Source organism: Ctenopharyngodon idella, chromosome 12 (assembly GCF_019924925.1).
Source record: "Ctenopharyngodon idella isolate HZGC_01 chromosome 12, HZGC01, whole genome shotgun sequence".
Lineage (NCBI taxonomy): Eukaryota > Metazoa > Chordata > Actinopteri > Cypriniformes > Xenocyprididae > Ctenopharyngodon > Ctenopharyngodon idella.
Window position 1 is genome coordinate 22,011,873 of NC_067231.1, and position 13,385 is coordinate 22,025,257.

A 13,385-nucleotide genomic window follows, 5' to 3' on the forward strand; every position below is an offset into this window, starting at 1 on the left:
TTCTGTGTGTTTATGTTTAGATCTTAGTGAGGAGTTGACAGAGCAGGCGTACGTGAACGTCCTGACCCGTGGTGACCTCTCATCGCTGCGCTGGATCGCTTCCCCGCTGCGTCATTTCGTCCCTTCCAACCCCAACGTGCAGCTCTGCCGCGTTTACTACTCCTCCCTCAACTTCAGAGACATCATGCTGGCCACTGGCAAACTGCCTCCAGATGCCATCCCTGGTTTGTACCCCATCCTGTTTTTGACTATAAGTGAGATCTTGCATGCTAGCTTACCCTAAAAAGTCTCTTTTCATTTTGTCCATGTAGGAGACATAGCGCTGCAGCAATGCATGCTGGGAATGGAGTTTTCAGGGCGAGACCCCAGTGGGCGACGTGTAATGGGTTTGCTGCCAGCTAAAGGCCTGGCCACCTGTGTGGATGCAGACAAGCGTTTCCTTTGGGATGTTCCATCCAGCTGGTGAGACCCTCAGCACCTCTGAATCTGAATTGGGGCATCTTCTCCCAATGCTCTCAATTCTAAATGAAGCTGTGTTTATGTGCAGGACACTAGAGCAGGCTGCCTCCGTTCCAGTGGTGTATGCCACCGCTTATTATTCCCTAGTGGTGCGAGGGCGTCTGAGGCCTGGAGAGAGTGTGTTGATCCATTCAGGCTCTGGAGGGGTGGGACAGGCCGCTATTGCTATTGCACTTAGTATGCGCTGTCGAGTGTTTACAACTGTGGGTAAGTGAGACACTTTTACTTCCTTAATGGGTTAGTTCACCCAAAAATGAAAATTCTGTCATTAATTACTCACCCTCAGGTCGTTCCAAACCCGTAAGTCTTTCGAGAGATTTCTGTCCTTCCATAGACCGCTATGTGAAGCTTCAAAAAGTTCATAAAGAGATTGTAAAACTAATCCATATCAATTGAGCAGTATAGTCCAAATTTTCTGAAGAGACATGATCGCTTTATATGATGAACAATTTGAATTTAGGCTTTTATTCACTTATAAACATTCATCAACGCGCACATCAGTTGTGATAAACGGAAGCTCAGGCATGTTTGATTAATGCCTGCGAGAACCAATGAGGTTCATTCTCGTGTTATGCAGCACGTTTGAGTTTCCGGAAGAGGTTTGTTCTCATGGGTGAAGCACGTTCGGTGAAGCTTTTGTTTATGTTCGCTGATCAATATTTATATGTGAATAAAAGCCTAAATTAAATCTGTTCATCATAAAAAGCGGTTGAGTCAATCAATCGAGCGATCGAGTTTCATCATTTTTGGGTGAACTAACCCTTTAAGAGTTTAACCCTGAACATAAAACAGATGTGATTTGTCTATGGTGCACTTTGATTATGTCCGTGTCTGTCGCACACAAACTATTGACTAAATTTAAAGGATATTTTCCAAAAACTATGACTAAAACAATGAAAATTAACATTAAAAATGATCTCATTTTGATTCACAGGTTCTGGAGAGAAGAAGCAGTACCTGCAGGAAAGATTCCCTCAGCTTACAGCAGAATCCTTTGCTAATTCTAGAGACGCCTCTTTTGAACAGCATGTAATGCTCCACACTCAGGGCAAAGGTGAATAGACTACACAGCAGCATTGAATCTAATATTGTTGTGGATTGAAGTTTTAAACAACTGTTTGTATGTGTCTATTTTCAGGAGTTGATTTGGTACTAAACTCCCTTGCTGAAGAGAAGCTGCAGGCCAGCTTGCGTTGTTTGGCCAGACATGGTCGTTTCCTGGAGATTGGCAAATATGACCTTTCCAACAACACACCGCTAGGTGCGTCCCAGATCCTAGATCTGTTATTCTCATACTTTTACACCTGAAATGCATTCCATGTTTTAAATGTAATTGTCCATGATGTTCCCGGTTCAGGTATGGCTCTATTCCTAAAGAACGTGGCTTTCCACGGCATTCTGCTGGACGCTTTGTTTGAGGAAGGCAACAGGGAATGGGAGGAGGTATCTGAGCTGTTGAAGAAGGGAATCACCAGTGGGGTCGTTCAGCCATTACGTACCACAGTCTTCGAGAGGAATCAGGTGGAGGACGCCTTCCGCTACATGGCTCAGGGCAAACACATCGGCAAAGTCCTTCTGCAGGTAAGGACGGTGGTTAATGTTGAAGAAAATTAGATATTGGATGTTAGATTTCTTATACTTTCCTTTGCTAATTGCTTTACTCTCCTTTCTCTGCTAGGTACGTTCAGAGGAGACAAGCAGCACTGTTCCTGCAGTTTCTCCTATTTCTATCCCCGCTATCTGCCGTACCTTCTGCCCTGCCTCTCTCTCGTACATCATCACTGGAGGCCTGGGTGGTTTCGGGTTGGAGCTGGCCCACTGGCTCATTGAGAGAGGTGCTCGTAAACTGGTGCTGACGTCACGGTCTGGCATCCGCAACGGTAAATATGCCCTAGGATTTGATCAGTTTTCATGTCAATGTTGGTCAATGTTGTTATTGTTAACTAAAACTTACTAAAATTACTAATACTGAAATAAATATAAATGAAAGCTAATAGAAATATATCAATCTAATAAAAATTACAAAAACACAACAAAATTACTAAAATATTTTTTGATTAATTGATATAAAATGAATATTTGATAACAAAAGCACAGAATAAATTACTAAAGCAAACTAAAGTTTATTCTAATATAGTTTATTCTACTATGTGAATAATAGTAAAATAACACTGATGTTGGTCAGGACAGCACTCTGAAGCATGTTTGTTGTCTTGACAGGTTATCAGGCCAAACGTATTCGAGAGTGGCAGGCCATGGGCATTCAGGTCCTCGTGTCTACTAGTGATGTCAGCACAATGGGAGGGACGGAGCATCTCATCACTGAGGCCTGCCGCTTGGGTCCAGTTGGTGGCATCTTCCACCTTGCCATGGTAACGTTCAATCTTTGCTTTCAGTTCACCTTCCTTTGTAGTCAATGTAAGGACGACTGTATAACTGAGATTTTTCTCCATAATGTAGGTCCTTAAAGATGGCATGCTGGAGAATCTGACCCCACAGCAGTTCATTGATGTCAATAGACCCAAATATGGTGGAACCATCAATCTTGACAAGTAAGGAAAGATTTGACACTGTGACGCAGACTGAATATCTTCTTCCATCCTTTACTAGTGGCCTTGATGAATTTAAATAAATGACTCCTTTTTCCACAGCGTGACTAGGCAGAAGTGCCCACAGCTTCAGCAGTTTGTGGTCTTCTCCTCGGTCAGTTGCGGCCGTGGAAACGCTGGCCAGAGCAACTACGGGTTCGCCAACTCCACCATGGAGCGAGTGTGCGAGCAGCGCCACCACGACAACCTGCCCGGCCTGGCCATACAGTGGGGCGCCATTGGAGATGTGGGTGTCGTCTTGGAGACTATGGGCGGCAATGATGTAGTGGTTGGTGGCACGTTGCCCCAGCGCATGTCTTCCTGTTTGGAGGTGCTGGATAGGTTTCTGTGCCAGCAGAAGCCTGTAATGTCCAGCTTTGTGTTGGCAGAGAAAGTGGTGGTCGCTAAAGGAGAAGGAAGCGGAAAGCGGGACCTGGTGGAGGCTGTGGCTCATATTCTGGGTAAAAGCACAGACCTGAAATGTTCAAAGCCTGATAAGTTGCACTTTTTCCTCATGCTTTCAAAGTAACAGTGTAACCTCTTCTCCTCAGGCGTGCGCGACGTGAACAGTTTGAATGCTGACGCCTCATTGGCTGATCTGGGTCTCGATTCGCTGATGGGTGTTGAGGTTAGGCAGACACTAGAGAGGGACTACGACATCGTCATGGCAATGAGGGAAATCCGACAGCTAACCATTAACAAGCTGCGGGAGCTTTCCAGCCAATCAGGCGGGAAAGAGGGTGAGCATGTGATTTGTGTTCTTGAAAAGTGAAGTACAGCCACTGCTAATATTGACACCCTTACATTTCTGAATAACATGTTTTGTTATCCACAGTATCTTAAATAAGCAGTCAGGAAGTTTTTTAAAAGATTGAAAATAACTTAGAGATGTAATTTCATGTTTTGGAAGAAATGTTGCATTACTTGGAGAAACAAAATGGATCAATATAATAACTTTTCCTCATTCCTTTTCTCCCAGAATCCCGAGCTACTCCTGCAAAGCGCTCTGGTGCTCAAGCTCTGCTGGAGTCAGATCTCAGCCGGATGCTAGTGAACCCTGATGGCCCTACAGTGGCCCCGCTGAACGAGGTTCAGAGTGCCGAGAGGCCTTTGTTCCTCATCCACCCCATTGAGGGATCCATTGCCGCCTTCCGCACTCTCACCGGAAAGCTTAGCGTGCCATGCTATGGCCTGCAGTGCACCAAAGGTACAAACACAAGCTCAGTGATCTGTGATCACAGTAATCATTTTTCTCTGTTACACAGGTGAAAGGCAGTTTACTCGCTTAACATGACATTTATCAAATGCCCGAACTAATGCTGAAGTTTATTATTTTATTTTATTTTATTTTATTTTATTTATTCTATTTTATTTTATTTTTGCTTTGCTGTTTTTGCTTTGCTTTGGTTTGTTTGCTGTGTTTTGGTTTGTGTTTGTTTGTTTGCTTTGGTTTTTGTTTTGCTGTGTTTTGCTGTGTTTGTTTGCTTGTTGTTGTTTTTTTTTGTTTTTTTTGTCTTGGGTTTTGTTTTGTTTTTTGCTTTTGCTTTATGCTTGATAGTAAATATATGGACTCCACATTTTGGGGAGGCAGAAAGCAATTGTAAAATTGCAGACTACACCAAATCTACCTGCCATCTTTTGGTATAAAAGATAAAACTAGATCAATAATATTACATAAAATATTAATATTGAGAAACTAGATCTTAATATTGAATTTATTAAGTCAGAGTGGTTAAGTAAAATCAAAACACTTTAAGTCCTGTAATATTTTTTTCTGTTACATGTATTTTGTCTATTTGTAGCCGCACCTCTAGACAGTATCCAGAGTCTTGCTGCTTACTACGTGGAGTGCTTGAGGCAGGTTCAGCCAGAGGGGCCGTATCGCATCGCTGGCTACTCGTTCGGTGCATGTGTGGCTTTTGAGATGTGCTCACAGCTGCAGGCAGCCAAATGCCCTGTGGAATACCTCTTCCTGTTTGATGGCTCGCACTCTTACGTGGCAGCTTATACACAGGTGAAATTAAAGAGCTCCGAAAACACAAAAACGGAAAAATATGGTGTGCCAGGTCACATGGTCATTATTTTTGTTTTTTTCTCTAACAGAGTTACAGAGCCAAACTGACCCCTGGCAAAGAGTCTGAGGCAGAGACTGAAGCTCTATGTGCTTTTATCCAACAGTTCACTGGCATTGAGTATAACAAGGTACATGAACAACTGTTACTTTGTGGCTTATTCTTCAAAAGATTTTTGATTCCTTTAATCTGCTAATTTATTTAAAATGGTCCTTTCTAATCTGACAAATCAGACACTTGCCTCATCACAGTTCAGTCGCATTAGTTCAATGCTAAATTCAATGCTTCTTCACACAGCTGTTGGAGACATTGTTACCTCTGTCTGACCTGGAGGCTCGTGTGAACAAGGCTGTGGATCTCATCACATCCAGCCATAAGAATGTCAGCCGAGATATGCTCCATTTTGCTGCTTCTACTTTTTACCACAAACTGAAGGCTGCCGACCGCTACGTTCCAACTTCTAAGTATCATGGCAATGTCACCCTGCTGAGAGCCAAGGCCAGCAGCGAGTACGGTGATGGTTTAGGATCTGACTACAAGCTGCATGAGGTAAATATATGAACTGCACATTTAGGGGAGACTGAAAGCATTTGTAATATTGCAGATTACAACAAATCAGCCTGCTATCTTTTGGTATAAAACATTAGTGAAGAACAATAATATTACTTAATAAAATATTTACATTGAGGAAAAAATTGATTTTAATATTGAATTTAATATGTCAGGGTGGGAAAATTTAAACACTTCAATATATACACTACCCTTCAGTATTCAAGTTTGGAATCTGTAAGGTTTTTAATGTTTTTGAAAGAATTCTCACCAAGGCTGCATTTATTTGCTCAAAAATACAGTAAAAACAGTATAATATGAATTTAAATAACTCTTTTCTATTTTGATATATTTAAAAATGTAATTGATTCCTGTGATGGCAAAGCTGAATTGTTAAGCATCATTACCCAAATCTTCAGTCACATGATCCTTCAGAAATCATTCTAATATTCTGGAAACAGTGATACTTTTTTCAGGATTCTTGGATGAATAGAAAGTTCAAAAGAACAGCATTTTATATTTTATGTCTTTTGATCAATTTAATATGCACTTGCTGAATAAGTGTTGAAAAAAAAAATGACTGACCCAAACTTTTTTAATTGTAGTGTTTACTGATAACATATTTTTCAAATAAGAACACATCGTAAAGTAACAATTTATTTTATTTTAAAAATATTACTTTTAGTAATATTACAGAATATTTTTTGCCTTTTTATATGGTTCAAATTCTTTAAGCCTCAGGAATGTTTGCTTGAGGGAAACATCTTAAGTTAACCTATTTTTTTAATTATTATTATTTTTTTTTTTTGGTAGCTCAAGAATCAATTAGATATATTTCATGATTTTTTTTTTTTTTTAATATATATATATATACAGGTGCTGGTCATATAATTAGAATATCGTGAAAAAGTTCATTTTTTTATTGTAAATTATTTTAAAAAATTAAACTTTCATATATTCTAGATTCCCTACATGTAAAGTAAAACATTTCAAAAGTTTTTTTTTTTTTAATTTGTTGATTAGAGCGTACAGCTCATGAAAGTCCAAAATCCAGTATCTCAAAATATTAGAATATTTACATTTGAGTTTCATTAAATGACCATCCCTACAGTATAAATTCCGGGTATCTTTTGTTCTTTGAAACCACACTAATGGGGAAGACTGCTGACTTGGCAATGGTCCAGGAGACAATCATTGACACCCTCCACAAAGAGAGTAAGTCACAGAAGGTCATTACTGAATGGGGTGGCTGTTTACAGAGTGTATATCAAAGCATATTAAATGCAAAGTTGACTGGAAGGAAGAAATTGGGTAGGCAAAGGTGCACAAGCAACAGGGATGACCGCAAGCTTGAGAATACTGTCAAGTAAAGCCAATTCAAACACTTGGGAGAGCTTCACAATGAGTAGAATGAAGCCGGAGTCAGCGCATCAAGAGTCACCACACTCAGAAGCATCTTACCTGGGCTAAGGAGAAAAAGAACTGGACAGTGAACAGTGGTCGAAAGTCCTCTTTTCAGATAAAAGTAAATTTTGCATTTCATGTTGAAATCATGGTCCCAGAGTATGAAGGAAGACTGGAGAGGCACAGAATCCAAGCTGCTTGAAGCCTAGTGTGAAGTTTCTGAAGTCAATAATGATTTGGGGGGGCGTGACGTCTGCTGGTGTTGGTCCATTGTGTTTTATCAAGTGCAAAGTCAATGCAGCCATCTTCCAGGAGATTTTGGAGCACTTTATGCTTCCATCTGCTGACAAGCTTTATGGAGATGCTGATTTCCTTTTCCAGCAGGACTTTAGCACCTGCCCACAGTGCAAAAACCACTTCCAAGTGGTTTGCTGAGCATGATATTACTGTGCTTTATTGGCCAGCCAATATGCCTGACCTGAATCTATGGGATATTTTCAAGAGAAAGATGAGAAACAGTCGATCCAACAATATACAGATGATCTGAAGGCTCAATAGTGCCTCAGCAGTGCCACAGGCTGATCACTTCCATGCCACACTTCACTGATGCTGTAATTTGTGCTAGGAGCAAGTCATTTGCTGTAATATGTCCTGCCGATCAAGTATTGAGTGCACAAAAGAACATACTTTAAAGAACTTGAACTTTTCTGTTTTGCAAATCCATTTTTTTGATTGATCTTAGGAAATATTCTAATATTTTGAAATACTGGATTTTGGACTTTCATGAGCTGTACGCTCTAATCATCAAAATTAAAAAAAAAAACTTTTGAAATGTTTTACTTTACATGTAGGGAATCTAGAATATATGAAAGTTTCATTTTTAAAAATAATTTATAATAAAAAAATGAACTTTTTGATGATATTCTAATTATATGACCAGCACCTGTGTGTGTGTGTGTATATATATATATATATATATTTTATATATATATTTTATATGTTAAAAAGACAATTTTTATTTTGAAAACTCACAACCATAATAAAATCATTAATATAACTGTGATAAAAGTATATTAGCTACCAGCAACAGTGTTTTTCACAAACAAGTTTTTGCTGGTCTTTGCTATGGAATGCTGTTAAGTTAATTGCACAGGAAGTACTTCTAAGTCTGGGAAAGAGATCATGCTGAATGGAAGACTTTAAGTTCAATGTTGTGCATCCCTACAGTGTTAACAATTAGATTGTGTTACGTCTGCAGGTGTGTGACGGGAAGTTGTCCGTTCATGTGATCGAGGGAGACCACCGGTCCTTCCTGGAGGGAGAAGGTGTTGAGTCCATCTCAGGCATCATCCACAGCTCACTGGCTGAGCCCAGAGTCAGCACTAGAGAGGGCTGAACCTTCCGGCAAACGTCTTTTACTTCTTTTTTCCACCCTTACTCTGTTACTTTCACCTGACAAACCAAAACACTGTCTCGGCATATTAAAGCATGCATGTCTGTGATATCTTCGTACCTCTCAGCCACACAGCAACCTTTTCCTTCTCATCTTTCTCATTCTCTTGATATCTTAGTTGCATATCACTACTTACTTCTCACTAAAAGTTTATATTCCACTCTGGGAACAAAAACACACACGTTGTTTGCTTGCTTTATCGGTTAAGAATCAATCAGCTGCCTGTTCATCGTCTTTAAATCATTATACGTTACTGTGAAATATAAAATGTCACTAATTTCTAGCATGTGAGTCTAGTTAAGTGCCATCACTGACACTGTCTAACCTATATAAGTCTGCTAAAGGTTCTGTCAAACCTGCGTATTCATGTTCATACATCTTTTCATATCCAACCTAATGATGCAGACTGCAAGTCAAGGCTGTATTCAAATCCACATATTAGCCGTTAGGAATTTAGTTACGCACATAGCTGAGATTGCGGTTTACCAATTTTGAGTGGCTACTGATGCTTCAGCAGTAATAGTTGATAGCTCACCTGTTTCGCTTATGTTTACTGTAGTAGTGTTTTTCTTTTCTGAATAAGATTTGCTGGTTCTCTTGTTGTTGCTAAACTTCTAAAAGTATGCTGCAATAATTGTATAATTGATGTGTATTTAAAAGGGAAAATATGTATGAAAAGAACATTCCTGGATGAAAGTAACAATCAAGAGAGCTGGTTAATTGATTTCTGGTTATGTTTACGTTGAAGTTAGGGGTTAATTATTGAACATTTGTTACTTTAATTAAAACATTTGTCTCACTATTGCACTAGCGAAAAGCAAAATGCATTTATGACACTGATGTGAAATTCTTGGCAATCCAGAGGGAATCATCTTGGCTTGTACTTAAAAGTTGCTTCGCTGCTTAACTGTAGACCTGTAACTGGAGTATTAATCTTGTATTGACGTTTCTAATCCTCTTTTTGAGGATATTACCAACATTCCTTATTCCAGGTGTCTGGTGTCCGTTCTCCCAAAATGCTCTGTAATTAATTGACTGCTTAGGTACTTCAGATGTTAGTTGTAGCAAATTCTCGTGGCCAGGTCCACATTAAACACAAGTTCAGTTCATAGCGCAAATCACAAAATTTATCCTAAATCTTGTCAGAATGAAGCGTTGTTTGGTGTAGGAGTGAATTTTGGGATGTATGAGTATTTTCTTGGCAGTGACATGTTTACTGATTTTCTCTTTCTGTCACGGCAGAGGAAAGTCTTCTTTTAGAAAGCAAATCACATTTCTGAGACTAATTGTTCAAGTCAGTGACGAACTGTGATTTCTTTCAATGTTAAGAGCAAAGCTGAAAGAGCTAGAGCGTTCCATTTTTCTATTATTGAAATATTTTTTTCCTTTGGTGTAATTTTTCCAGTATTTATTGTACTAGTCGAAATAAAAAGCTATTACTAACATACACATCCAGAGTGTACTGGTTTGTTTTTCCATCGACTGTATTTGATATTCTGAAGCTGTGTTGTTCATTTAAGGCTATGGATATTTGGTCCTGGAGATTTGATTATGCAACTAAGCTAAGATAAAAAAGTATAATAATCCAATTTGAACCAATGTTATCAAAAAATTTTATTTAAAAAAAAAAAAAAAAAAAAAAAAGCGAAATGTGTAACAAAGTATATTCATGTTAACCCAATAAAAAAAAATAAAAAAAGCATCCCCTTGGAAGACAATTGACTTCTCAGCAGCTGCAAAGTATTTTACATTCTTTTTCAGGATTTAGAATAAAAAAATATAATAACCTATTTACAAAAAGAAACCACTAAGAGTTTAATATATAAGCAGTGTTAAATCCATTACAGTTCTACACTCACAGTGTGATCTGAATGTGCATGCATAAAATATTTGAAATCATGACCAATGGAAGGGAATTCTTCATGCAGTTATTTCACAAACTGACAAATTATTTATGCATGTAGCAAAGTATACAGAGACATTTTGCAAAAGCACTGAATATCACCTGGTAATGCCTCTTTAAAGATGCAAGTAAAAATGCAATATAACCATAACAGATAATGCTTTGAGATGGTCATCAGGATATTTATAAGATTGGAATGTTTGGTTGTTTCATTTAAGGCTTGATACAGTGTTTTCCACCGTTTTCTAACTCTCCCCGAGGTTTTTAAAGTTCATCTTCCTCTTTTGAATCACTGCTATCGCCCAATCCCAAATCTTCATTGTCATCATCATCAGGAAAATCGTCTTCTGCCAAACGCTGCTGTAACTCCTCAAGACCCAAAAAGCGCTTCAGAAGTGCAGCAAGTGCCTCCACGTCACTGAACAAAAGCAAAAAAACAAAAAAAACTTAAATGAGCTTAATTGTAAGGCAATGTCATATTATATTATATCTCCACACACGCAAACGTTATATACAGTACCAGTCAAAAGTTTGGACACATTACTGTTTTTAATGTTTTTGAAAGAAGTCTCTTATGCTCATCAAGCCTGCATTTATTTAAATAATGTTTTTTTTTTTTTTTAATATACTTTAAAATATAATTTATTTCTGTGATGCAAATCTGAATTTTCAGCATCATTACTCCAGTCTTCAGTGTCACATGATCCATATTAGAATGATTTCTGAAGGATCATGTGACACTGAAGACTGCAGTAATGGCTGATGAAAATTCAGCTTTGCGTCACAGAAATAATTTATATTTTAAAGTATATCAAAATCAAAAAACATTATTTTAAATTGTAATAATATTTCACAATATTACTGGTTTTTTTCTGTATTTTTGATCAAATAACAACAAAAACATAAAAAAATAGTAATGTGTCCAAACCTTTGACCGGTACTGCACATATATATATATATATATATATATATATATATATATATATATATATATATATATAATGTAAAATATATGTATTTTATTATTAATGAATATACTGATGTACTTTTTGTTTAACATAACCATAGGACTCTAAAAGGACATCTTTTAAGTACCTGCGTGACCCCAGCGTGGCACTCTGTGTAAGCGGGTGAGAGAAGCCTGTCGCTAGACGCAGCACCAACAGGTAACCCTTCCCAAGATACCTCACTCTCTCCTCCTGAACACTCACGTCTCGCAGGTGCCGCAGGTCTAACACCACTGAGTTGGACAAAAGAGCATTTTCTTCTGGTTATTTGACCAGCCATTTAGTGCAAAACAAATAATGACAGATAACACAAAGCTCACCTCTCTCATGCCCTCTTCTCCACAGAGTCAGTATCATGGTGTAGAGACTAAACGTCTTTAGTTCTATCTCACTCTTAGATTTATCAAACACTGCCTCCTAAAGACAAAGCAAAACAGGTTGTTAGTCAGGACAGCTGAATACATTGACTAAAAGATGGATGTAATGTGTGTAAAACATCTCCCCACCTCCCATTCCTCCATATTCTGCAGGGCTACAAAAAAACAACCGGTCACATAGAACATCTTCCATAATATGCTGTCTACAACAAAGGGAGAGAGCAAAATGAGGAACACTGATCACAAAAAGTCTTCTTTGTATTGTTTTATTCACTTCCAGGGTTATTACACATTTAGGAACCATCTCACCAGAGCTGTAATAGGCTGCTGCTACTCCAACTGAAGCAATTCCTGTAAAAAGAGGAAGGAGGAAGACATTTAAAGATATTGTGTGTTACGCATGTTAGACTACACACGTCTAGATGCCAAGTTCCCCTGATCTCATACCAACAAGGAGGGACCATGATCTAATCCCAGGAGACCTCTTCAAATGTAGAAGATCAGATGTATGTTTTTCCACAGCCATATACCCCATCTGTTAGGAAAAAAAAAAAACACACAAACTATAAATTTTAAATGTTTTGTGAACACAATAATGTCTAGTTTAGTCCATCTAAAAGGTCTTTTTGGAGATTTCCAGTTATGTGTGTATCATCACTATAATCATAACATGCCAGAATATAGCAGCTTTGTAGAAAGGAAAGCACACTTTTAAGTCTTAATACTGCACAAAGTTGTTTTTATGAACAGTATATTAAATATAAGAATAATAAACCTGATCAGTTTCGTATATTTGTGAAATAGCACAGGGACAACACCCTCATTAATGTGATCACAGATTCTGCCATTAACTGCCATATAGCATATGAAAGAATCTGCCATCTTACCTTTATAAGTCGCTTTCCTCTTGCAGACAAATAAATCTAAATATATCAAATTTAAATGTTGGACATTTGCAATAGGAAACTGTAAGAAAACAAATCAAGGAAATAAAATGTGTAGCTCATGCCATACACATAAACCCGCCTTCGGATGACATTGATTTCCGCTAAGCAGACTGCATTCTGATTGGATAAAACTTTTGAAGGGACCCGCCCTCGACATTATGACGCCTCCTTCCTGTATAATTCTAAGAATCAAAGAGAGCTTGAGTCGTGGCTCGTTTAATAATCTGAAACATTTTATGCATGAAAGAATAAGTTCGTGATTACTTGAATACTGTACTAACAGTTAACTCATGATCGAAAATGGCTAAATATCTAAACCGTTTTAGCATAACTATCCCATAATTCTCTTATATACAATTAAACTGATTCTTTTCAGTAAGGCGAGCATTGTAATCGTTTAATCGGTCCAGGGGAAGTTGACACCAGTGTTGCTGAATCACGCATGCGTTTCGATCCACGCAAGGAGTCATTCTCGCGAATCGGCTCGTTTAAACAGTTCGGTTCCATGAACCGGTTCAAAAAAACAATTCAGAGGTTATTTTACGTAATTATGTAACACGCCATCA

At 38.2% G+C, this 13,385-nt stretch overlaps 2 protein-coding genes across 2 annotated transcripts in view; one reads left to right on the forward strand and one right to left on the reverse strand.

Moving 5' to 3' along the window:
- Positions 1 to 10,034, forward strand: part of fasn (fatty acid synthase) — a 26,332-nt gene extending 16,298 nt beyond the window's left edge. Inside the window, exons 27-42 of the mRNA XM_051913957.1 lie at positions 21 to 224; positions 312 to 462; positions 548 to 726; positions 1,454 to 1,573; positions 1,658 to 1,780; positions 1,877 to 2,100; positions 2,198 to 2,399; positions 2,740 to 2,891; positions 2,980 to 3,071; positions 3,171 to 3,568; positions 3,659 to 3,847; positions 4,087 to 4,314; positions 4,910 to 5,121; positions 5,211 to 5,309; positions 5,477 to 5,728; positions 8,391 to 10,034. Of these exons, the coding sequence (XP_051769917.1) occupies positions 21 to 224; positions 312 to 462; positions 548 to 726; positions 1,454 to 1,573; positions 1,658 to 1,780; positions 1,877 to 2,100; positions 2,198 to 2,399; positions 2,740 to 2,891; positions 2,980 to 3,071; positions 3,171 to 3,568; positions 3,659 to 3,847; positions 4,087 to 4,314; positions 4,910 to 5,121; positions 5,211 to 5,309; positions 5,477 to 5,728; positions 8,391 to 8,528 (2,963 nt within the window). The 3' untranslated portion in view covers positions 8,529 to 10,034. The remainder of the gene's footprint in view (positions 1 to 20; positions 225 to 311; positions 463 to 547; positions 727 to 1,453; positions 1,574 to 1,657; positions 1,781 to 1,876; positions 2,101 to 2,197; positions 2,400 to 2,739; positions 2,892 to 2,979; positions 3,072 to 3,170; positions 3,569 to 3,658; positions 3,848 to 4,086; positions 4,315 to 4,909; positions 5,122 to 5,210; positions 5,310 to 5,476; positions 5,729 to 8,390) is intronic.
- A 467-nt stretch (positions 10,035 to 10,501) lies between these two features.
- On the reverse strand, positions 10,502 to 13,001 carry LOC127523358 (cytochrome b-245 chaperone 1 homolog). Its single transcript, XM_051913966.1, has 7 exons — positions 12,760 to 13,001; positions 12,320 to 12,407; positions 12,182 to 12,223; positions 12,002 to 12,075; positions 11,816 to 11,912; positions 11,584 to 11,728; positions 10,502 to 10,906 (listed from the first exon to the last, which is right to left on the reverse strand). Exons 2-7 carry the CDS (start codon positions 12,405 to 12,407, stop codon positions 10,753 to 10,755), a joined length of 600 nt encoding a protein of 199 aa, XP_051769926.1. The 5' UTR covers positions 12,760 to 13,001; the 3' UTR covers positions 10,502 to 10,752.
- Positions 13,002 to 13,385: the final 384 nt, after the last annotated feature.